The sequence below is a fragment of the Lissotriton vulgaris genome, chromosome 1_1 (assembly GCF_964263255.1).
Source record: "Lissotriton vulgaris chromosome 1_1, aLisVul1.2, whole genome shotgun sequence".
NCBI classification, from domain to species: domain Eukaryota; kingdom Metazoa; phylum Chordata; class Amphibia; order Caudata; family Salamandridae; genus Lissotriton; species Lissotriton vulgaris.
Window position 1 is genome coordinate 1,152,089,151 of NC_141685.1, and position 26,478 is coordinate 1,152,115,628.

At 46.7% G+C, this 26,478-nt stretch overlaps 1 protein-coding gene across 2 annotated transcripts in view; it reads right to left on the reverse strand.

Annotated features, from left to right (window-relative positions):
- SARNP (SAP domain containing ribonucleoprotein) overlaps positions 1–26,478 on the reverse strand; it is an 852,488-nt gene that overhangs the window by 293,985 nt on the left and 532,025 nt on the right. Inside the window, exon 8 of one of the 2 annotated variants that reach the window (XR_015309775.1) lies at positions 7,787–9,327. Coding sequence is in view for 1 of the 2 variants with exons in the window: in XM_086964011.1 (XP_086820137.1) it covers positions 9,293–9,327 (35 nt within the window). In the remaining variant the exon portion in view is untranslated. The remainder of the gene's footprint in view (positions 1–7,786; positions 9,328–26,478) is intronic. The other variant, XM_086964011.1, reaches the window with a different exon arrangement.

A 26,478-nucleotide genomic window follows, 5' to 3' on the forward strand; every position in this document is an offset into this window, starting at 1 on the left:
CTGAATCTTGAAGTGAGTGCCAAACAAGTATGGCCTCAGCTTCTTCAGGGCCCAAACCACAGCAAAGGCCTCCCTCTCAATAGCTGACCAATTCTTCTCTCTGGGGGTCAGCCTTCTGCTTATAAAAGCAATGGGCTGATCCTGACCATCAAAATTCAGTTGAGAAAGAACAGCTCCCACACCCAACTCAGAAGCATCTGTTTGGACAATGAATGGTTTGGAGTAGTCTGGACTCTTAAGGATAGGTGCTGTGCACATGGCCTGCTTTAGGTCATCGAATGCTTTTTGACAGCCTGCTGTCCACTGAACCTTTTTTGGCATTTTTTTACTTGTCAGTTCATTTAATGGTGTCACAATGGAACCATAGTTCCTGACAAATTTTCTGTAGTATCCAGTCAGGCCCAAGAAAGCTCGAACCTGAGTCTGGGTGGTTGGAGGAGCCCAGTCCCTGATTGACTGTATTTTGCTCTCCAGTGGCTGAACCTGGCCTCCACCTACAAGGTGGCCCAGGTATACAACCTGTGTCTGCCCTATCTGGCACTTGGTGGCCTTGATAGTGAGGCCTGCTGCTTGCAGAGCCTCTAACACTTTCCTCAGGTGGACCAGGTGATCCTCCCAGGTGGAGCTAAAGACAGCAATATCATCTAGATATGCTGCACAGAAGTCATCCAGCCCAGTAAGGACTTGATTCACCAACCTTTGGAAGGTGGCAGGTGCATTTTTCAGACCAAAGGGCATTACCACAAATTGATAATGCCCACCAGGGGTTGAAAATGCTGTTTTGGGCTTGGCATCCTCAGCTAACCTGATTTGCCAATACCCAGCTGTTAAGTCAAATGTACTTAAGTAGTTGGCAGAAGCCAATCTATCTATAAGTTCATCTGCCCTTGGTATTGGATGGGCATCAGTCTTAGTGACTGCATTGAGACCCCTGTAGTCTACGCAAAACCTCATCTCTCTCTTACCATCTTGGGTGTGAGGCTTTGGCACTAGAACTACTGGACTAGCCCAAGGGCTATCTGAGGGTTCAATGACTCCCAATTCCAACATTTTCTGCACTTCAGTTTTTATGCAGTCTCTAACATGATCAGGCTGCCTGTAGATTTTACTCTTGACTGGCAGGCTGTCACCAGTGTCAACCTCATGGGTGCACCAATTGGTCTGACTGGGTGTCAGAGAGAACATACGTCTGAAAGACTGAAGAACCTGTTTACAGTCTTTCTGCTGATGTTCAGAGAGGCTGCCACAAAAGACAACACCATCTACTGACCCATCATCAGGATTCTGAGTGAGCAGGTCTGGGAGAGGGTCACTCTCTTCCTCCTGTCCCTCATCTATGGCCATGAGCAAGCTCATGTCCTTCCTGTCGACATATGCTTTGAGCCTGTTGACATGGAGTACCCTATGGGGACTCCTGGGAGTTCCAAGGTCCACCAGGTAGGTGACCTCTCCCTTTTGCTCAAGGATTGTGTGGGGCCCAGACCATTTGTCTTTGAGTGCTGCTGGGGCCACTGGCTCCAGCACCCACACCTTCTGTCCAGGCTGATAAACAGTCAGGACAGCCTTTTGGTCATGCCAAGCTTTTTGAAGTTCTTGACTGGCCTTAAGGTTTTCTGATGCCTTCTCCATATACTCAGCCATCCTGGAGCGGAGACCAAGTACATAGTCCATTATGTTGGTTGCAGGCTTTTTGAGAGGTCTCTCCCATCCTTCCTTCACCAAACACAAGGGGCCTCTCACAGGATGCCCATACAAAAGTTCAAAAGGGCTGTAGCCAACCCCCTTTTGTGGGACCTCTCTGTAAGCAAACAGAAGGCAGGGCATCAGGACATCCCATCTACGCCTGAGTGTTTCAGGTAGTCCATGAATCATCCCTTTTAGGGTCCTGTTGAACCTTTCAACAAGCCCATTGCATTGTGGGTGATAGGGTGTAGTGAATTTGTAATTGACACCACACTCCTTCCACATAGCAGTTAAATAGCTTGACATGAAGTTTGCACCTCTGTCAGAGACAACCTCCTTAGGGAAGCCCACTCTGGAGAACACTCCAACTAGGGCCCTTGCCACCACAGGGGCTGTGGTGGTCCTAAGTGGAATAGCTTCAGGATACCTGGTGGCATGATCCACTACCACCAGTATAAACTTGTGCCCTGATGCTGTCTGGGGTTCCATTGGACCAACAATGTCAATCCCCACTCTTTCAAAGGGCACCCCCACCACAGGCATTGGTATAAGGGGGGCCTTTGTTGTGCCACCTGACTTACCACTGGCTTGGCAAGTGACACAGGAGCGACAAAACTCCTTGGTATCCTCATTCATGTGAGGCCAGTGAAAGTGTGAGACAAGCCTGTCCCAAGTCTTTGTCTGGCCTAAGTGTCCTGCTAAGGGAATCTCATGGGCCAAGGTAAGTAGGAAACCTCTCTGAGACAAGGGTACAACCAGCCTCCTGGTCATGCCAGGCTTGGGGTCTCTTGACTCAGTGTACAGGAGTCCATCTTCCCAGTATACCTTGTGGGTACCTGTGGCGTTCCCAGCAGCCTCAGCAGCAGCCTGCTGTCTGAGGGGTTCAAGAGAAGGGCAGCCTAACTGGTCCTTCCCCAGGTCTTCCCTTGAGGGTCCCCCTGAACCCAAGAATTCAACTTGATCAAGTTCAAACTCTCTAGGCTCAGTTTCCCTCAATTCCTGCAGGTCAGCCTCCTCTGAGACTTGATCCACAACCTGGGGCAAGGGGGAAGGCACAGCCTTAACCCTACTGCTCTTTTTCTTGGAAGGTGTCTGGTCCATTGTTCCAGGATCCAGCACCTGTTCAGTGGGGCATCTTCTGGCCTGTGACCTAGTCACAGCAAACACATGTGCTGGCAAACCTAACATTTCCAGATGAGTCCTCTGCTCCACTTCTGACCATTGTGATGACTCCAAATCATTGCCCAACAAACAATCCACTGGGAGGTCTGAACTAACTACAACCTTCTTTTGGCCAGTTACCCCTCCCCAGGAGAAAGCTACAATTGCCATACTATGATTGGTAGTGACATTGCTTGCATTGGTCACCAGGAATTCTGTACCTGGCATGATCTGTCCAGGGTCCACAAAGCTAGGTGTCACCATTGTGACACTGGCACAAGTGTCCCTATAGGCCTGAGCCATTTTTCCATTAATAAAAGGTGTCTGTCTGTATTTGCCCAAAGTATTGGGACTTATGTCAGGGGACATATCCATATCCCCTGTACTGACAAGGACAGCCTGAGTGAGGGTGCCAACTAAGTTGTCACTCCCCTCAGAACCCAGGGTTAACCCTACTAAACCCTTGGGAGGTGCACTACCACTGCTGGCTGTACTAGGGGGCACAGGTGCCTTAGGGGCTGCAGTGGCAGGAGTCTGCCCTCCTCCTTTCTTGGTGCACTCACTAAACCAGTGAGTTTTACTTTTGCAGTATTGGCACCACCTTTTAGATTGGCCTTCTTTCTTCTTTTGGGGAGCCTGACCCCCACCCTCTTTGGGTTGTTGGGGACCTGTCGAAGACTTCTGGTCATTTTGTTCCCCTTTCGAATCCTTACCCTTCTGGTCTGCTTTCTTCTGACCACCTTGATTCTGGCCCTGGTTCTGTTTAACTCTTGTTCTAACCCATCTGTCTGCCTTCTTTCCCAATTCTTGGGGAGAGGTCAGATCTGAGTCAACAAGATGCTGATGCAACAACTGGTTCTGACAATTGTTTAAAATTTGCTCTCTCATCATCAAATTGTACAATCCTTTATAATCAGTAACCTTACTGCCCAGCAACCAGCCCTCAAAAGCCTTAGTGGCACAATCTACAAAGTCAGCCCAATCTTGAGACTGAGTTTTCTGGGTATCCCTGAACAGCACCCTGTACTGCTCAGTGGTTAGGCCAAACCCATCAACCAGTGCATTTTTCAAGACTTGGTAATCATTAGCATCCTCCACCCTTGTGGTGAGGAGCTTGTCTCTTCCTTTACCCTCAAAGGAGAGCCACAAGATAGCTGCCCACTGACTTGGGGGAACACCTTGCACAGTGCAGGCCCTCTCCAAAGCAGTAATCCATTTGTGGATGTCATCCCCTTGTTTAAAGGGGGGCACTATCTTACCAAGGTGTTTTGTATCAAAACTCCTTTCCCTATTGCTAGGTACAATGCTGCCACCAGTGGGGACTGTCCCACTCAATTGTTGCTCTCTAGCAAAGGCAAGCCTCTCTTTGGCCAGGGCAAGTTCTTCCCTTTCAATCCTCAGATTGGCTGCCTTTTCCTTAGCTTCATACATTCTCCTCTGGGGAGATGTCATTCCCCTTTGAGAGGAACGTTGAGAGCCATTGGTATGAAGGGATCTGATAGAGCCTCTTGATAGAGATCTATCTCGTCCATTCCCAATGTTAAGCTGACCTGAGAGTGGCCCCAAGGGTCCCCTAGTGCCCATCTCATGTCTGCTTAAGTTGGACCTGGTTAGTCTGCTGACTTCTACCTGTTCCTTTTCTGCCTCATCCCCTGATACCAAATCATCATCCTCATCATCAGCATCATCTGCTTCCTGAAGAGGATGGTCCTGGGCATCAAAGGGACCCTGTAAGGAGGGCATGTTGCCATCTGAATTAGAAGGGTCTGGGTTACCAGCCCTCCTTGCATCATGAGTCTCTAAGAGACCAATCAGAAAGGCAGTTGTGGGGTTAGACCCCTGCTTAATCTTCCTAGAGGTACACACTTGTCGTAACTCATGGAAGCTAAGCGCAGTATATCTTGAAGGGATGACCTGTGGAGGGTCAACTGACACAAGGGGAACCTCAGTGTTTCCTCCTTTGTCCGACATACTGTTTCTAGTGTGGTGTAAGTGATGCACCTACCTACACTATGTGTTTACCTACTGATCCCTTGCTAAGAGTTGCAGCCAAGGTGTGCTAAGCCTTGAGGAGCTACAACAGCTGGTTCAGTAGAACTCAGAGTATTCTAAGCTTTAGTTATGTGTACCTAACAGTACTTATGTGATCTTTCAACAAGATATTCTTAGGATACGTGTGGTAAAACAACAGCAAGCTCAAATCCCAACCGCTGCTCACCAATGTGAGAAGGTGGCCTGATATGCAGTGCTCACTATTCTAGTGAACACTATGTATCAGTCCAGCAACCCTTATTGATGATTGGTTGTAAGTCAACCTTATAGACCAGCTATCCTAGTAGCGTGGATACGAGCAGTCTAAGGCTAAAGACTCGAGAGGGCGCGTTAAGCCAGCTGTTTACCACACATATACCCCTTGAATACCAAGTGAAAGGACACCACACAAGTGTTATGAAAATAAACAGTTATTTATTTAAAGATCACAACAGCCCTGTACTCTTTATGAGGACAGGGTACTAAGCACAAACCAAAACTCTTACAAAAATACTTAAGTTAGCACAGTATATACAAATGCCCGAGGGGCACGGAAAACCATATACTCTGAAAGTGGAATGCGAAATTCCTAGCAGGTAAGTACAGTACTAATAGCTTTTGGAATCGCTAGGACTTGACTAGGGAATCGTTAGATTATGTCTAGGAGGCCTAGGGGACTCGGGTGCAGTGTGTGCACTCTCACGCGAGATGCGGGACAAAAGTCTATGGTAGCTAGGAATTAGAAAGTTAGTGTTCTCGGGCGAACCCGACCTGGTAGGGAGAAAACGAAAGTAGATTCTGACCCTTGGATAGTGAGGCTATGCTGGGGCACCGAAATGCCGAAGTTACCTAGCCCAGGGGCTGCAGCTGCATAGGTCTGAAAAGACGTCGGGAATCCTCGTAGACGGACCAGGAGCCGGAAGAAAAGATGCTGGCCGGTGACCAGTGAAGAAAGTTCAGTCGGATCCAAGCCTGGATCTTGAAGATAGATGACACCTGAAAGCAGAGGGGACCAAGTTCGAGACTACTAGCCAGTAGTCAGTGGGCACCAGGAGGGCACCGGATGGTAGCCACCTCGACTAGGTGAGTGGGTGACGCTTGACTCGAAGATCTCACGGACCAGGAGGAGTTGTCGGCGACCAGGATGGAGGATCGAGCTGTCCCACGAAGATAGAAGCTGTCGGCGTCGCTGGACCCAGGATTGGGCAACAAAGCCTTGGCAAATTCAAGCCCACGCGGTGGACCTAAAATGGCGTCTGGAGTGGACCAGGAGGGTCCGGGGTGCCTCTCTTGAAGAAGGAAGCAAAGGCCAGCCTGGAGCAACCAGACCAGCAGTCGTGAAGTCGTTGGGCGTCGTTCAGAGGGCCACAAGCCAGCCGGCTAGTAGCCAAACAACGCGGTGCACAGCAAACAGCAGAAGGGCCCCACGCAGATCGTGGAGATGCAGGGGGGCTGATCTTGGGTGCTGGAGCTGCGCAGGGTCGGGGCTTCTCGGACCCCAAAGCACTCACCAGTGGAGGACACGGTGGGCTTGCAGTAAAGATGTCGTGCAGTCTTGGCGATCGTCGGTCCCTTGAGGTCTCGTCGCACTCACGGTTCTCAGCTGGGCTGTAGAGGTGAGTAGAGGTCAGAGGTGCCAGGGAAGCCGGGTCTCGTCGAGCTGGGTCGTCGGATTCGTGATGAAGGACTTGCAGCAGACCGCAGTGTTCTTTAGGATGGTGCCTGCGGATGCAGGGTGACTACTCCTTAGCCACAAGGGAGAATCTTGAAGAAGAAATCGTGAAGTCCTTTCGAAGAAAGTGGTATCTTGATTCCAAAGATGATCTAATTTTAACAGGGGGCCCGCTCCCATCTTTATACTAAAAAAGGGGGCTGACCCGGTGACTAGGTCCTGCCTATGGGTGGGACTAGGTGGGGGGTGGTTACACCCCTCAGCCATGCCGGACTTCCCCAGGCCAGGGGCTGGTGTGCCCCTGGAACTGGTTCAGACCGGCCTATGCGTAGTGAGCACCGGGGTGCCACTCAGCAGTCACCTTCCTGTAAAGCCCTGCCTACCCAGGATACACAAAACCATGTCTGGGACGGTGCTAGCACCGCCCCTGACAGGAAACCCTTTGTCCAGGCTCCCCTCGCTGGAAGGACTCCCAGCTGCAGGGGGTCAGACTCGTGTCTGTGGTGGCAGCATCCATTTTGTGGAGCTGAGGCTTCAGTTAACTTTAACCGGGGTTCACAGTTACATACATGTCGTGTCCCTCTAGAAGGGTGGAATGCTAACCCCGTCGCCAGAATTGGCGAGGGGTTAGTATTCCAATTCGTATGACACCTTACTCGACATGTTTTGATAAAGCAATACCAAAGATAGCATTTAACCGCGAGGATTATAATGCACTTAAGAGTATATGGTATGCGATATCATGGAACAGCTATTAGGACTTGATTCCGCAAGCTGCAGACAGGCTCAGCTCATGCCAGAGCACCATCTCACACGATTCCAAGCACTCTGCCTTCAGGATTGTCAAGGCCTGCCATAGGAGTGACTGATAGGAATCTGTGTGTCCATTTTAGGGTTAGGTATAGGTATACTACACCTACAGCAAAGGGTGATTACACGACTTTGCCCCAGCTGTCATGCAGCCAGTTGTGTCAAATTTAGGAGGCCAGCCAGGGGTGGCACAATACGTGCTGCAGCCCCTGGCAGCCCTGGGTACACCTATGCCCTGAGTTACAGGGTCTGATAAGGTGGCCCAGTACCAATTGGTAGATGCACCTAGGGTACATGAGGTAATTTAGAAAGAGAACAGCCAGGCTGTGGGTCTGATTGGCAGGCCCACAGCCAGAGAAAGTCGTAAACCAGTGAAACAAAAGCAAAAAAATCTGGGTGATCATAGGATTGCAGACCCTACTCTCCTACAGGTCCGCTAAAGCTACCACTGTCAAGTGTACAGTATCGTGCATCTCTAAAAATTGTGAAACCTTGTTTATTGGTTCCCCAAAGACCTCATGCTCATCCCATCAGTGATTTTTAAGAATCTTTTACTTAATTTCTGGATTCCAAGGGCAGCCAGAAGGACAATCAACACTATCCTCCGAATAAGTCTTTCGGGCAATGTAGTTTCTTCTGCTTAGGAGGTTTTTCTCAGGGTTGTGTTCAATGTCTGGTCAACATAGGATCTCTCTGCTTCCCCTTCTTAAAGTCAGGCTCAATGAGTTGAAAAAGAATATATAGATATATATAAACAAAGTGAAGAAAACATTTTCATGTTGATTGTGGCACTTTTAGACCTTGCTGTCCTTTTATTGCAACTGTATCTTACACAATATTTGTGCACATTCTGTGCTTCAACCATTCATGCTGGAAAAACCATGTCAGGAAATGGGCGCTAATGTATGAGGTATGAGTAGGGGTTGAAATCAGACACTTGAGTGAAGGGCCTGCTTCAGATTTTAAAGTGACAGCATGCCTTTGAAAGTACCTCGGCTATCATTACTTTGGTTGCGTTATGCTTGGCGAGCTGTGAAGGAGGACTGAGTGAACGGAAATCACCATGATCATTTTCTCATTTATCCATCCAGAGATGTGGCTTTAACAACAACCCAACACCAATGATTTACACAGAATGGTAACTCAGCTTTACTTAGGTTGACCCAGTTTACCCCAGGAAACCCCAGTACTACTGGCTCGTCACTTTGCTACCTCACACCAGACAGCCTTTAAATCGAAATCGTCATGTTTCTGAACCCTAAATTCACAACAGTACATATGTGTGCATTGGATCAAAGTGGCCACAGTGTTAAAGTTCTCTCAACGTCTTACTCATATTGCCCTTTTCATCTGGACACCTGTGTTTTATCAAGGGGTGCCTCCCTTCCTTTTAATCCAAAATGTCAGGGGCAAAACCCATCAGAAGGGCAGATTATAGTACTGTTCTATGTAGCCATCACTTGTTACCAGCTCCTTTAAGAGAACTCAACAGTACAAGAGATTAAAGTGAGCACAAAGATTAATATGGAGACCAATATGGAATGTTCATTCAGCCATAATATCCATGGTACAAAGGTACAGGAGTAGAGGGCCTTCAGAAAAGCTCCGAAGCCTGCTGTGAGCATGTGGAAGCAGAGACTCATTGGGGAATTTGGGAGCAGGAGGGCTTCTGCTCAACATGTTAAGTACCCTACAGGCCTGTCAGAACATGTAGCAGTATTTTGTAACATTGTTCTCACTAAGCTAGTCCTGGAGTTACCCAATTGTAAGCAAGGACTGGAGAGTCTAGGAATGTCTTACACATCTTAATGGTCAAATTCTCTTAAATCCTTTATTTTTAATCCAGTATTAGGGAAACGTGCTACTTTTTTACCCGAATCACAGTCGCCAACTGGACTGAAACCTAATTAAAATGTTTTGCACTAAGGCACTTACCGTTGGCTTGGTATTTGTAGACAACACTGACAGGCCTGAAAGACAAGAGAATACAGATTACTCTCTAAAGTTGAAAAAAAATATTAACATATTTATATGGAGGTAACAATTATACTGTTAAGGTTAAGCAGAATAAACAAACATCACAATTATGGTGTAAATATTATAATTGTATTAAAAACTTGTAACGCCAAAGGTCTGGCCTTGGCAAACATGCAGCTCAAAAAACATTTTGGCAAACACATTCAATGTACAAAAATAGCAAACTGTAAAAATAAAGGAGCATCACAATAGCTCAGGCAAACCAGTGCACTCCTTTTCAGGCAGCTGTGCACATGTGACCAGGCAAAAAGAAGTCACTCACAGAACCCAACAGCCAATGCATGAAATGGTCACATCCACTGCCCAATGCTATATGCTGTGGTGGGCATCAACAAGGAGTGAATGACACCTGAACAGGCCAACAGATTAAGAAAGCGGACTGAATGCCCCAGTAAGCTTCTATAGATGTATATTTTTTTTAAGAAACATGAGGTTGCTGACATGGTTACAGCTACCTCTAGACGAGTCCTACATTCAAAAGATTAACATACAAGACCTACATAAAGTCAGCAACAAGCATTATGACGGGTAGAATGAGTTTAGTAATCCCCACCAAATGAGATCAAACAGCATACATTTTTTAATTCAAGATCTGATCTCAATGACATTAAAATCTAGCCCAGATATCCTTTAGGCGCTGTTTGAGATGGATTGGGCTGCTAAAATGCTACTTTGAATTACAGCAGGACATGTTCACAAGCCTTCGGTTAAGATAGGGGCCTCCTACATCATTCAATGTAGGGAGCTTGTTTCGCAAGCCGCACAACGAGCTCACGGAATGTTTCTCACAGAAGGTCCAATTTTGGGAATTGAGCCAGCAGAATCAAGGCCAGCTGCATTTTTATCTGAATGACCTTAATCTGTGAAATTACTAAAAATTTTATACCAAAAGCATGTGCCGTAACATATGCAATTTGGGCAACACAGAGTAGTACAGAGTTAAAATAATTGTATGCAAGACTATATAGACCCTGTACTGAACACGCTGAAACTTGCATTCAAAGACCGTTTAAACAAGCTGAATCTTGCATTCAAAGACAGTTTCAGTGTGTGTTCAAGCTATCTGCTCCTACTTTCTTAGCCTTAAAAGGTCTGGCAGTGACCACTTCCTGTACTATCAAATAAATGCCCGCAATCAGCTTGTAACACCACCAAATCTTCAACATTTATGACAATATTGAGCTATGCTTGAAAGTACTCTTATCAAGGTGCCATCTAGCATGAAATGCTGACCAGACCTGTGCATAATTTATTTATTTATTTAGCGCCAGAATCGATCCCCAAAGGGGTATCTCTGTGCTCGTGAACGGCTGCTTGAGGGAATACGGTCAGCTAGAGATCAGAGGTGAAAAGAGGGGTCTTAAGCTGTTTCCTGAAAAGGAGATGTTCTGTGGACTGTCTTAGTTGCACAGGGAGCTTGTTCTAGTGACAGGGACCCAGATAAGATAGAGTCTTCCCACTTTGTTTGGCACATTTAATTCTAGGCACTGCGAGGAGATGCTTGGATTCTGAGTGGAGAGACCGCCGAGGAGTGCAGGGGATACATTTATCCGCAAAATAGTTGGGCCCGAATTGGACAAGGTCTTGTGAATGGTGCAATAGACTTTAAACTGTACTCTCTTGCGTATCAGGAGCCAGTGGAGCTGATAAAGAGAGGCTGTCCTTGGGAATGCGTTCAGAATCAATTGTGCCGCCGTATTCTGAACAACCTGTAGTCTATCAACAGCAGCCTTATTGGCAGACAGCAGAAGACTATTGCAGTATTCCAGGCGGCTTAAAATAAGCGCTTGGGTTAACGTCTTCCTGGATGAGTCAGGGAGCAGAGGAAGGATACGACGCAGAAGACCCAACATATGAAAACAGGACACAGCTGTCTGAGCAGCATGCTCCTTCATAGTTAGGGTCTGCTCAATGCGGACACCTACGTTTTTTGCACAGGTTTTTGGAACGGGGGGAAGTGCCTAGGTCTGAGGGCCACCAGTCGGGTGTCCACAGTAGTTGAGTTTCTCCGAAGAGCATGATTTCCATCTTCCCCACATTGCACTGAAGAAAGTTACTCCTCATCCACAGAGAGATTTCTCATTCCCAGTGAGAAGGTGGCCTGCACTGATGGAGTAAACTTTGCAAATGGAAAAAGCAGCTGGGTAACGTCCGCATAGGAGACAGGGATGAACCCACTACTCCTCAACAGATTGGCCAAGGGAGCCACATAGATGTTAAACAAAGTCGGGCTCAAACAAGAGCCCTGTGGTACTCCCTTGGACAATTCTGTTGCAGCTGAACGATAAGAGCCAAGGTTAACCATCTGAGAACGAGAAGAAAGAAAACTTGTCAACCACTGGAGAGCCGAGTCTCTGAGTCCAATCTCCTCCAACCTCCTGAGCAAGATCTTATAGGAAACTGTGTCGAACTTGGCGGACAGATCAAACAGCACCAGAATCGTGGAGTGGCCTCTATCCAGGGTCATCCTGATGTTGTCAGTTACAGCTAGTAGGGCTGATTCTGTGCTGTATTTAGGGCGAAAGCCTGACTGAGATGGATCAAGGCTGCCGTCTGTTCGACATGGTTAGAGAGACGAGTGTTTATATGTTTCTCCAATAGCTTGCCTAGGAAAGGGAGAAGAGAGATAGGGCGGAGATTGGAAACCTCAGTTAGCGGGCCTGGGTGTTCTTCCAGATAGGCATAACCTGTGCTGCTTTCCATTCCAAAAGGACCAAACCTCCTCGCAGGGAGAGATTGAGGAGATGTGCAATGAAGTGGGACAGGTGGCTGGCAAGAGAAGTGGTGATTGTTGCCGGTGTATGATCCTGAGGTGATCCAGATTTTACTGAGTCAGTGACTCAACCTCCACCTCTGTCACCAGGGGAACACTACCCAACAGTTGAGTGACTGCCTGCCCAGATTCTACGGGAATCATGGTGATGGAAGAGTGCTTCCCTGATTGGACAATTTAATCATAGATGGACTCAATTTTTTGTATAAAGAAAGTGCTAATGTCATCGCACAATTTTTGTGTAGGGACCATCGATTCTCACACGCCCTGGGATTCGTGAAGGACTGTAAAATGAGATATAGCACCTTAGGGTCATTTTTGGCCTGGTCTAATTGTAGAGCTATATGAGCTTTGCGTGCTGACCATGGTAATCGGCCAGAGACGCATGAATCCAAGCTTTGTCCTCCTCATGAGTGAGGCGCCACCGTTTTTCATGCTTCCTGCAAATTCGTTTCTGGATACGAAGTAGAGGAGAATACCAGGCATTCTGGGGGAGCCTAGGCGTGCTAGGGAAGGGTTTCAGAGGGGCTAACTGGTCCACAGCACTAGATACTGTCAAATTATACCTGCAAGGGCCTCTTCGATATTGTCTGATTCGAATATCTGTGGCTCTACAAAAGAGGTTTTAAAGCCCTCTGGGATAACTCTTCCACGGTCTGAAGAGGCGAGGGTTGTCACAAGTAGCATGGGTTCTCTTCCTAGGTGCCTGAATGCAAAATTCAATACAATACAATAGTACTAGGGCAGTGGGTGTATTTAGCTTTTGTTACACGCTCATCCAAGTTTCTAATTGAATACCAAATCCTAAGAGATTGTTAAAAACCCAGCGCTCACATTTTTTGAGACCTGCTTACAGTCATGTTATAGAGGCGAAGCAACTAGCTTCTAAAGTGCACAATATGGATAGTATGAGCTGGAGTACACATATGTCTATCCACAGCACAACTGTACAATCTGCAGAGGTACTGCCCTTCTTTTTGTACAAATCAGGAATCACCAGTGCATTCTCAATGCCCATTATGGGTAAGAGTGCTTCCACTGTTAATCACTAGGAAGTGAGTCACACTATCTGTATAACACTGGTCAGTTACATGCACTCATACTCGTGAAAAAGGAGGTTGCCTCCGAAACACGTCGAGTGATTTGACTTCAACAATTGCCCATCACTGTGAGAGGCTCGGGTTTATACGCGGAAATGAGCTGTGGATAGTCATTATATATATATATATATATATATATTACCTACTGGCTATCGCCAGTAGGTATATATAGTTAGGATTAATTCCCTATGGGACTTTTGAAAATTCTATGTCTAATAACTTTGGCGTTTGTGGATGGAATCGGCTGAAATTTTCAGGAAAATGGCACATTTTGTTTCTGAGCAGCTCCTGAAAATTTGGTGGGGTTTCGTCAAGGGGGGGCTGAGAAAAAAGGGGGGTCCCAAAACGTGTTTTTCCCATTCATTTTTCCATAGGGCGGTTGGACTCACTTTTAGCTCGAACGGCTGAATGGATTTGCACGAAACTTGGCAAAATTGTAGGGACTGTTAGCCCGATGTGCCTTTGCTAGGTCTCAATATATGTGCTCCAGTAGTTTTTGAGAAATTAACGTTTAAATCAAGATATATATCTGTAACAGCGCTCTGGGCAGCGATCCGGTCCGCTTACTTTTCGCTTATCGGAACTTTGCGCGCAGAAAGCTGATTGGCTCTCCGGTGTCTGTCAACATTCTAAACAGTCCGGAGCGGCCGCCATCTTGTCTCTCGGTAGGATCGAGAGAGAAGAAGAGGTGAAAAACGAAGGGTGAATTTAATGAAAGGGGGCAAGGTATCCCCCTCTTGACCCCCTAGGAATGCTGTTGGGGTTATTAAAGGGACCCGTGGGGAAAAGAAAAAAAAAATGATTTTTCACGGTAGAAGCGCTTCACGGGCCGCGAACTGGGCCGCAAACTGGTAGCGAAACGGGAATTCGCCATTTTGTGCTTCGTAAATTAAATTACTAGTTATAAGTGGGTACGGGAGACGTATCCTAATCCCCTATGTTTCCTGAGGGTGGGTGAGGAGGCTGATATATGTTGATACATCTCTTCCAGCGGCTGTGCGTGAGCTTTTTTTTTTTTTTTGCTGCGTGACAGTCCGGAGCGGCCGCCATCTTGTCTCTCGGTAGGATCGAGAGAGAAGAAGAGGTGAAAAACGAAGGGTGAATTTAATGAAAGGGGGCAAGGTATCCCCCTCTTGACCCCCTAGGAATGTTGTTGGGGTTATTAAAGGGACCCGTGGGGAAAAGAAAAAAAAAATGATTTTTCACGGTAGAAGCGCTTCACGGGCCGCGAACTGGGCCGCAAACTGGTAGCTAAACGGGAATTCGCCATTTTGTGCTTCGTAAATTAAATTACTAGGTATAAGGGGGTGCGGGAGACGTATCCTAATCCCCTATGTTTCCTGAGGGTGGCTGAGGAGGCTGATATATGTTGATACATCTCTTCCAGCGGCTGCGCCATCTTGCCTTTTTTCGAATGCCACAATTTTGTCGTGCACGGCAGCCATTTTAGATGCCAGGCTGGTCCCAGGCTATCACCTACCCCTGCGGATGTAGTTTATGGCCCCAGCTGTAGAGAATTCAGACATGCCAATCCTCCTGATTCAGGCGTGTGAGTACTGATTTCAGTGCTAGTCTCCCGCCTCCCGATTTCTGCAAGCAAAAACCCGGGGGCATATTACTAACAACTAGCGATAATTTTTGTCTATAACTTGTTTAGAGACAAAAATTATCGCCGCACATCGGCGATTTTTATCGCAGATAAACCTTGCTATTATCGCAGAAAAGTCAGCGATATTCATGTATTATCGACCTAATGCTCTTAGCCATGTTATCCACCTCCCATTGGATAACATGGCTAAAACCTGCTCAGGGCAGGTGTTAGCTTTTGGAGATATTCGCGCTTAGTGCGAATATCTCCAAAAGTTGGTAATAGAAGGTAGCGATGTTAGGGACTGTTTCCAGTCGCTAACATCTTGGCACGCCACTTTGCATGTCATTAGTGATAAGTATCACTGACATGCAAAGCCGGGCCCAAGATGGTCGCTATCTCCTTTTAGGTGTCACTAACTGGTGTTAGCGACAGCTTGATAATAGGGAAATAATTTTATCTCCGCTTTCATGGTTTTTAAAGCCAAAAAAGGGGAGATAAACCCCCTTGCTAATATGCCCCACGATTCCTTGGGGGTTTCAGCTGATAGGGCTTGGTATTGTGTTACATGGTAATTTTTCCATGAAACGTCAGAGGGTCGATGTAGGGGTTCTAGAAGAGGTGATAAACCATTTAAGCCTCATGAACAAGCGCATGGTCTTTTAAAGATTTCTGAAGTACTCGGGGCGGCGGTGTGTGTGTGCCCTCTTTCAGGAGCGGGCGGGGGGGCACTGCCAGCAACTTGCCAGGTCAGGTAGTGTTCAACACGTGCATCACCCTTTCTCTGCTTGCTATTGCGCTCCATGCTTCGGAAAGGTAAGAAAAAGAACGTGCATTTGAGTTTGAAATGTCCGATCCTGCAGCAGCACACTTCCAAAGCCCACACATGACAATAACCCGATTCAAGGCCCCATTCACCCGTTTTTCAAAAAATAGATAACACTCCAACAAAGTAAGATTATAAAACTTTATTAACTTTTAACGATAATGAACAGAACAAAAACTAAAAACATTTAAACATTTATTAACACAAAAAGCAACAATGGTTAGAAGCTGTCTTTTGTGCGAATAGTCCCAAGGCAGCACAACGTGCAGAGTTCTGGACGGCACCCAGGTGATGTCGCCTGGGTGCCGCACTGGTTTAGGGATCCTACAATGCTGCTCCGAAAATTGGCGTGGGGCGTCCCGGGTGGGGCGGGGGGAGGCCTCGTCAGTAGCGGTCTGTTGTGCGAATAGTCCCAAGGCAGCACAACGTGCAGAGTTCTGGACGGCACCCAGGTGATGTCGCCTGGGTGCCGCACTGGTTTAGGGATCCTACAATGCAGCACAGAAAAACAGCGTGGGGCGTCCCGGGTGGTGCGGGGGGAGGCCTCGTCAGTAGCGGTCTGTGTCCAGTGTCACATGGCTGACACAACATGTACGACAGGCACCCAGGTGATGTCCAGTAAACTGCCGCACTGGTTTTGGTATCCTACAATGCTGCTCCGAAAATTGGCGTGCGGCGGCCCGGGGGGGGGGAGGCGGCGTGAACGGGTCTCCCCAGGTGGCGGCCATCTAGCTGAGTTGCGCTCGCTCTTGCGGCCACAGCGTCTCGCTCACCATGTTGTGGAGTTGCTCCCACTCTTGCAGTGCAGCGATAGGCGGCTGCCACATGGCTGTCAAAATGGCGGACGGCTCTTCGGTTTTGGGCCTGGTCCACTGAAATGGCCCTGGGACACCTTGGAAGTCGGACGCTTGCCTGCTAGGGCTTGGGCTCCATTCTCGAAAAGCGTCCCCTCAGCCGTGAAGATTGTATAAAAGTCTTGGGGGCCCCCGACTCCCGCAGGCTTCCGGTGGGGAGCGGCTGCCATGATTGCTCGCGGAATGACCACGACGGAGCCACGAGATGGTGGTGCTCTCATGCTGACGCCAGCTTCAGTCTGAATGATCCAGAAACAAGGTGGGGCTTTCATCGTTTGGGAAAAAAAAATGTTCTAAACCAATGAAAAGTGTTATTTTTAGGTCATATGACCAAGCCTTCCATCTTTAGGAAACCAAAAGTAAAATGAACCAATGAAAAGTTTTATAAACAAGTCACATGACCTGTTATGCGACATAGGGCTACAAAAAGCGTAGAAAATCCGTTGGCACGTGAGGCGGCGTCAGTAGCGGACCGATGTGCGAATAGGCCGAAGGCAGCACAACGCGCCGAGATCCGGATGGCACCGAGGTGGTGTCCAGCAAATTGCCGCACTGGTGTGGCCATCCTACAATGCTGCGCCGAAAGACGGCGTGTCCAGCTGAATTGCGGTCACTGTTGCGGTACAGTGACTCGAACGCGCCGAGATCCGGATGGCGCCGAGGTGGTGTCCAGCAAATTGCCGTACTGGTGTGGCAACATGAGCACCAACCTGATGAATACGGCATTCGAAAATCATAAATGCCCTAATGCACCCAAGAAGTAATTTTTTTTTTGCTCCAGTTGAGCCGTTTTCAATGCCTGTTTTTTGTTGTTTCCCCTCCATCAAGAACAAAACAAAAATACAAGGCGCTAAGATCCGAATGGCAAGTCCTGGATGTTGAGTGCCTCAGTTGAGAGTTCTGAGCAGTGCTTGTAAGACTGTCTGAAGCTTATTTGCACCTGCTGCAGCTTCACTAGGTCCGGCGGAAATTTTTTCCTTTTCCTTTCTGCTTCTTTTCCTACAATGCGTTTCATCTAAAGACACGACCAGGTCCCTGAATGTGTGCAGGGGGACGCTATTGATTGAATGAAAATGGCGGCTTGACACAAAGCTGACTCAAGCGTTACTGTTGGTGCTATACAGACAAAAATTGGTTTTCAGTTTGTACATTCTTCAGGTTTTTTTTCCATCTAAGTCTGATTGAGAGTTTGTAGAAAAATGGCTTCAGATTTTCCACATACTACTCTTCAACATTCTTCCTAAATGTAACAATGTGAAACTCACTAGGAGAACGGCTGTTTCTGTTTCCTTTCAAAATGCTGCCACCAATATTTTCTGAATAGAAGACACCATCTTGTAACATAAAGGGCCGAAAGGGGTTCTGGTCTGGCCAATGGTTGGTGGAGACATTTTGACTATATCTTGGACCTGCCCGGCCTCGCCCAAAATGGCGCCGGTATAAATGGGACTCGTAACTCTTTGCCCGCAAATGTATATCTAGAAAATGTTATTGTAAGTGGCCCTGTCGTATTTTAATTACAAAATGTACGTCCACCGATTCCGCAACTGTTAGACACCTTTGTTCTTGTCACCTAATGGCCCGCTCGTTACGTTCCTCTACAGTGTAAATGTCTCCTCATCATATACGATTTGAGTTTGCTCCGTGGCCGGCCCACGTGGTTATAGGCCCGTATTTGTATACTGACATTTTCACAATAAAGGTTTTTAAAACAAAACACGGTAGTAGTATTTTCATTTGTAAAGTTTTTACTTTTAGTGACTGTTTTGGAATCAGTAAAAGGCAAGTGAAATAAAGCAGTCCAATTACATGACGGATAAAAGGTATAATATGTAGGAACGCAGTAAAGATAAATGGTCAAGGGCAGTTGTGTTTTTCATGTCTGCAACATAAAGTGATCGATAAGAATCTGATAATCAGGCGTATCGGCGACTAAGACAGCAGGCCGAATCTCTTTTACTCAACGGCTCCGTCATGGAAGGAAGAAACGCCCTTTTTCTCGAAAAAGGAATATATTTTACTTGCAAGACAGTTGTAAATTTTCCGGGAAAGTACATTAGCCTGGAATATTATAACATATGTTTGAAAAAAAAATATTGTTCGAAAATAATAAAAAGCGTAATTTTTAGGTCATATGACCAAGCTTTTCATCATTAAATTAACAAAAGTAAAATGAACCAATGAAAAGTTTTATTAACAAGTCACATGACCTGTTATGCTTACGTTACGCGCTGCGCGCCGCGCCTCGGATCACTTCCGGGTGCGCTAACGCGGCGTGTCATAAAACGCATTACGCGACAACGTAGGTCAAGAATATAGTCTAAATGTCTCCACCAACCACCGTTCAGAACACAACCCCTTTCAGCAGTCCAAAAAGTTCTGTTAAATGACAACAGAGGGGACAGGCAACAAGAACCATCAGTCAAAGAGGGGAGGGCAAGTTCTTCTCTTCCGGGTCATGTTGGGGCGCTACCGGAACTGATCGAATTGGTAGTCTACAGTGTTTCTGGATGTTTCAGACTAAAGCTGGCGTCAGCATGAGACCACTACCATCTCGTAGCTCCGTCGTGGCCATTCCACGAGCAATCATGGCAGCCGCTCCCCACCAGAAGCCTGCGGGAGTCGGAGGCCCCCAAGACTTTTGTAGAATCTTCACGGCTGAGGGGACGCTTTTCGAGAATGGGACCCAAGCCCTAGCAGACAAGCGTCCGAGTTCCAAGGTGTCCCAGGGCCATTTTAGTGGACCAGGCCCAAAACCGAAGAGCCGGCCGCCATTTTGAGAGTCGTGTGGCAGCCGCCTATCGCTGCACCGCAAGAGCGGGCGCATCTCAACTACATGGTGAGCGAGACGCTGTAGTCGCAAGAGCGGGCGGAAAACAGCTGAATGGCGGAAGAGGCACAGTGTAGCAAAAGCGGGCGGAATGGCAACTAAAACGATAAAGGGGCGCCCCACTACAGCTTGTCTTCAGGTCAAACGGATTTTGGGACAAGGTCCAGAATTGAAGAGTCATCAAAAGGCAAAAAGTTCCGCCGGACCCCGGGAGCCGGCCGCCTATGTCGGGGGCGATCTCAGGCTACACCAGTGCTATAAGACTTGGGGAGGGTGTCGGAGCCAAGCGTCTTCTCCGAGTCCATGGCCATCACACCGCCCCTCAGGGGCCTCCGTCAAGCTGTTTAGGAAGGTAACATATCACATTGTTTTCTAATGCAGTCAGGTCCACAAACGACACTCACTTACTTTGAGAATAGTGAAGCTGCAGTAGGTGGAAATAAGCTTCAGACAGTGTTACAAGCGCTGCTCAGAACTCTTAACTATGGCACCCAACATCCAGAACTTATGCTATTTGAGAATGGTAGTGACATCGAAGCATCTCAGGGACCAAAACCATTAACGTACTTTCACGTATGAAAATCTTACTTGGGGAGGGGGCAGGAGCGAAGCGCCCCCTCCCAGTTAGCGCCACCACACCGTATGTTGAAAATCTGAAGCCATCGTTCTACAAAGTCAACCAAACTTGGATTGAAAAATCTAGAAAAATGTACAAACTGAAAACCAGTTTTGGTCTGCATAGCATCAGTAACAACGCTTGAGTCAGCTTTGTGTCAAGCCGCCATTTTGATTCAACAAAGCACAGGCATTGAAAAAGGCTGAAATTCAGAACTCTAAACTATGGCACCCAACATCCAGGAGCTTGCTATCCGGATCTTGGAGCCTTGTGCTGTTTTCGATCTATTCACACATCGGTCCACTACTGATATCATCTTATAAACCAACGTTATGTAAATAGTTTTTTAATAAAATGTTTTACCCTGTTTCTTTGCTGGTGTGTTGTCTATATTTTTAATATTTGCATAGGGTTTGTCATTATTTTGTGCGGGATGGGTGATGGAGCCGAGCTGTCTTGCAGCCCTCATGGTGTGGAGCTCAGTTCATCTCACTATTTTCGTATTTCTCAAGAAGGGTTGTTCCTAATATTTCTATTTTAGCGAGGTCAAAAAGAGATCCAATTAGTGGCCTACTGATTTTGCTCGATTACTTTTATTTTTTTACACGATTTTTCACTATCTGCAAAGACTAAACAGAGTATTGCGACTTTGTGCTTGTTTGTAAATAGAGAATGATCCAAAGAGAACCAATTCTAAAACAGTAAATGCTTGGACAACAATCAATCAAATGGAGAGACAAGGAGGCACGACGGATTACAACGGGGGTAAAGGCCTGCGTTAACTACCCTTCAGTATCTGCAAAGAGAGAGTACTACTAAGGCAAAAGAGGGGAGGGGGGGGGGCAGCGTTCAAAGCACATCAGCGTGCATAAATACGAAAATGTTTTTATCTATCACGTACTTGACATTTTAAAGCTTTTCATATTTGCTATTATAAAACCAATGAAATTCACAGAAAAAACCATAGGTTATAGTGGATATATAGTTAGGAATTTGCATTTACAAAACCTTGAAAATTCAATGAAAAAACCATAGGTTATAGGCCATATATAGTTAGGAATTAGCATTTACAAAACCTTATTTTACTCGCATAAAACCATTGAAATTCCATATATAGTTAGCTAACTATAAGCGCTAACTATATATCGCGCACCCGCAATCCACTGCTGATGATGTCACATATTACATCATTCATGACATGGTCAGTGACATCACTGATGACATCACTGATGACATCTCAAATGACATCACTGATGACAACTCAAATGATATCAATGATGACATCTCAAATGACATCACTGATGACATTACTGATGACAACTCAAATGACATCACTGATGACATCTCATTTGTCATCACTGATCACATCACTCATGTGATAATACAATGAACCTCTTCAGACTCTAATATAACCTTACATACACTCAGTATAAACAGACACTCACAGACTGTCACTCATCCATGGAGTTACTCACACACCTAGTCAGTCATGCAAAGAATCAATCACACCTCCATTTCCTCAACTATACAGTTATACACATCTTACTTATTCAAACATATAATAACACATATTTACTCTCTTATATAATCCCTGATACAAGCTCACAGTGATCGATACAGCCACTCACACATTCACTGGCTCTTATGTTCAGTTATTTATATATCTCAACTCTCACATGTATTGTGTTTTACATACGTACTTACTTGCACATGTAGCAATGAGAAATCCATTCACTCACCAACACACCCATGCACAGTCAACCGCCCATATAGCTGTTTCCACATGCACTTTTGAACTCATACTCCTAGTGAATCAACTGCTTACACATCTATGCACAGAGTCACGCACCTCCCAGCCACCCACACACACACTCAGCCTCCCATTCAAATATTTGGGCAACCAATCAATAACCCATATGGCCACTCTTATAGCTACTGATCAACACATGCAGCAGCTTACACAACATCAAACATACTGATGCACGAATTAAGACAGTTTAGTCACTAACCCATGTACTCAGTGAGACACATTTAATCACTCACTCATACAGTCAGTCATGCACCTACTAAATTCTTCATCCAGACACTTATACATCCACTCATTCTTCAATATGTAAAACATATTTAAACTTTACAGACACATACAATCACTGGATGTTGTGATCAGTGATGTCATCAGTGATGTCATTTGAGATGTCATCAGTGATGTCATCAGTGATGTCACTGACCATGTCATGAATGATGTAATATGTGACATCATCAGCAGTGGATTGCGGGTGCGCGATATATAGTTAGCGCTTATAGTTAGCTAACTATATATGGAATTTCAATGGTTTTATGCGAGTAAAATAAGGTTTTGTAAATGCTAATTCCTAACTATATATGGCCTATAACCTATGGTTTTTTCATTGAATTTTCAAGGTTTTGTAAATGCAAATTCCTAACTATATATCCACTATAACCTATGGTTTTTTCTGTGAATATATATATATATATATATTTAAAACCAAAGTTTTTCCGGAGCGCTGCAGCTTGCCACAGCTTCCCCCAGGAACACAGATGCACGGACCAAAGGTTTGCGGTGCTTCAAATATTTATTCGCTTTCCTGGCTTCATAACGTTTCGGCCGGCACACAGGTGCCGTATGTATGTATGTATGTATGTATGTATGTATGTATGTATGTATGTATGTATGTATGTATGTATGTATGTGTGTATGTATGTATGTGTATATATATATATATATATATATATATATATATATATATATATATATATATATTTTTTTTTTTTTTTTCTTCACTGAAAAAACCATAGGTTTCAGCCACGTTATATTTAGGAATTAGCATTTAGAAAAAAAACCTTGCAAATTCACTGAAAAAACCATAGGTTTCACACATGTTCTAGTTAGCTGGAGATTTCACTCATACAAAACCATTGAAATTCACTCGTTATAGTTAGTTCAGCTAACTATAACTTGCGCGCCCGCAATGCACTGCTGATGACATCACATACTACATCACTTATGACATGGTCAGTGATATCACTGATGACATCTCAAATGACATCACTGATGACATCACTGATGACATCCAGTGAATGTCTGTCTTTCTGAAAAATAAATATTTTTTATATATGTATATTTAAAGGTTGCTGGAAGATTAAATGGGTAAATAAGTGTCTAAATGTATTTTTTTGTAAAATTGATTGTATAACTGACTTATTAACCCTTTAAGTGCTGCCGTCTGCCAACGGTCGTCGCGAGCACTACCTTGCCAGTGCTGCGCACGACCGTTGGCCGACGGGTCAGCACCCGTTATTCGAACGTTCAGCACTGGGCGCTGAACGTTCGACGCTGCTAAGGAGTCAAGTATATCTTAGTGAATACATGTATTAGCGAGTAATGTTTAAATATGTAAATATCTGTATCAGTGTCTCACTTTGTGTATAAGTGGCTGCATGGGTTAGTGAGTAGCTAGATGAGTGTCTATATGGGTTATTAGTTAGTATTTAGAGTATCAGAATTAGTGTCTGTATGGTTTGGTGAGGGGTATTACTTACAGCACAGATCCATGAATGACTCACTATTTGTATGTGTTTTGAAGACAACATGTGTGCAGGACTGTATAGGTGGATGATTGTGTGTATGGGTGGGTTAGTGAGTGAATGACTGCCTCAATAGTGTTTTTATGAGTGAGTACATATGTTTTAAACTAGTATATGTGAGTATTGATGTATATAAGTAAGGATATATGACAGTGACAGATTGGAAGAGTACCTGTATAAATAAGTATGTATTTCTATAACTGATTCTTTAACCCCTTGCATGCCGATGACTGTAGGAAGGTAGATACCTGACTATGGTTACCCCTGACTTTATGCCTGGTGTTTTGCTGGTTTTCCGACTTAGTTGACCTGGGGCCCTGCCAATCAGGACCCCAGGCCTACTGCTCTCTCTCTAAAATGGATTCCATGTACCTTAGGTACATTTCCAATTGGGACTGGGCCACCTTATCAGACCCTGTAACTCAGGGCATAGGTGTACCCAGGGCCTACCAGGGGCTGCAGCATGTATTATGCCACCCCTGGATGGCCATCTAAATCTGACACAACTGGCTGCACGACAGCTGGGGCAAGGTGGCGTACTCGCCCTTTGCTTTAGATATAGTATACCTATATCTAACCCTATAATGGACACCCGAATTCCTATCAGTCACTCCTATGGCAGCCCTTGACAATCCTGAAGGCAGAGTGCGTGGAATCGTGTGAATTGGGCTCTGGCACGAGCCGAGCCCGGTTGCAGCTTGCGGAACCAAGACCTAATGGCTGTTCCATGATAATGCACACCATACCGCTAACTTCGGTATCGCGTTATCAAGACATGTCGAGTAAGGTGTCATACGAATCGGGATACTGGCCCCTCACCAATGCTGGCGACGGGGTTAGCATTCCGCCCTTCTAGAGGGACACGACATGTACGTAACTGTGAACCCCGGTTAAAGTTAACTGAAGCCTCAGCTCCACAAAATGGATGCTGCCACCACAGACACGAGTCTGACCTCCTGCTGCTGGGAGTCCTTCCAGCGAGGAGAGCTTGGACAAAGGGTTTTCTGTCCGGGGCGGTGTTCGCACCATCCCAGACAGGGTTTTGTGTATCCTGGGTAGGCAGGGCTTTACAAGAAGGTGACTGCGGAGTGGCACCCCGGTGCTCACTACGCATCTGCCGGCTAGAACCAGTTCCAGGGGCACCCCAGCCCCTGACCTGGGGAAAGTCCGGCATGGGAGAGGGGTGTAACCACCCCCCTTCCGGGTCCCACCCCTAGGGCAGGACCTAGTCGCGTACCCACCCCTTTCTTTAGGATAAAGGCAGGAGCGGGGACCCTTCCAGATTAGATCATCTTTGAATCAAGAATACTTTCTACGAAAGGACCTCTCGACTCTTCTCAAGATTTCTCCCTTGTGGCTAAGGAGTAGTCACCCTGCATCCGCAGGCACCATCTAAGAACTCAGCGGTTTGCTGCAAGTCCTCCCTCAGGAATCCGACTGCCCAGCTCGACGAGAACCGGCTTCCCTGGCACCTCTGACCTCTACCCACATCATCAGCTCAGCTGAGATCCGTGGGTGCGACGAGACCTCGAGGGACCGGCCATCATCAAGACCTGCACGATTTGTTAACCAGCACGACCACCGAGGGATCCTCTGGTGAGTGCTCTGGGGTCCGAGAAGCCCCGACCCTGAGCAGCTCCAGCACCGAAGTGCAGCCTCCCAGCATCTCCACGATCTGCGTGGGGCCCTTCTGCTCTTTGCTGTTCAGCACGTTGTCTGGTTACTAGCCGCTGGCTTGTGACCTTCTTGACGACATCCGACAACCAACGCTGCTGGTCTGGTTGCTCCAGACTGGCCTTTTGCTCCCTTCTGAGAGAGGAGCACCCCGGACCCTCCTGGTCCACTCAAGACGCCATTTTAGGCCCACCACGTGGCCCTGAAATTTGCCAAGGCTTGTTGCCCCAATCCTGGGCCCAGCGACGCCGACAGCATCAACCTTCGTGGGACAGCTCGCACCTCCATCCTTGTCGCCGACAACGCCTCCGGGTCCGTGAGACTGCAGAGCCTAGCGTCGCCCACTCACCTAGTCGAGGTGACGATCATCCGGTGCCCTCCTGGTATCCTCTGACTACTGGCTAGTAGTTACGAACTTGGTCCCCTCTGCTTTCAGGTGTCATCCATCTCTGATCCAGGCTTGGATCTCTACGAACAATCTCCACTGGTCGCCGGCCAGCAACTCCTTCCTTCCGGCTCCTGGCTCGTCAGCGAGGACTCCCGACGTCTGTAAAGACTTGTGCAGCCGCAGCCCTTGGGCTAGGTAACTTCGGCATTTCGGTGCCCGCATAGCCTCCTTATTGAAGGGTCCCGAGTCCCTACCGCTTCCGACTTGCCTTATCGGGTCCGCCCGAGACCACTATCTTTCCGTGCCCTCGGGCACTTGTATTGATTGTGCACTTGAAGTATTTTCCTAAGAGTTTCGTTGTGTGCTTAGTACCCTGTCCTCATAAAGAGTACAGGGCTGTTGTGATTGTAATAAATACACTGTTTATTTTCATAACACTTGTGTGGTGTCCTTTCACTTGGTGTTCAGGGGTATGTGATGGTATAACAGCTGGCTTAACATGCCCTCTAGAGTTTAGCCCGAAGACTGCTCGTATCCACGCTACTAGGATAGCTGGTCTAAGGTTGACTTACAACCAATCACCATAAGGGTCGTTTGGACCGATGCATAGTGATCACTAGAATAGTGAGCACTGCATATCGGGCCAACTTCTCACAATGACGGCCCCCAGCCGTCATGCACTACGGTGCTCGTGTGCTGATGACGGCTGGGGGCCGTCATAAACCCGCCCACTCGCGATTCTGCCGCACAGGCGCAGATTGGCGGCCGCATGGAAGGGGTTAAGAGAGTACGTTTGTGTATGTTTCTGTAGAAATAAGTGTAGTGGTGT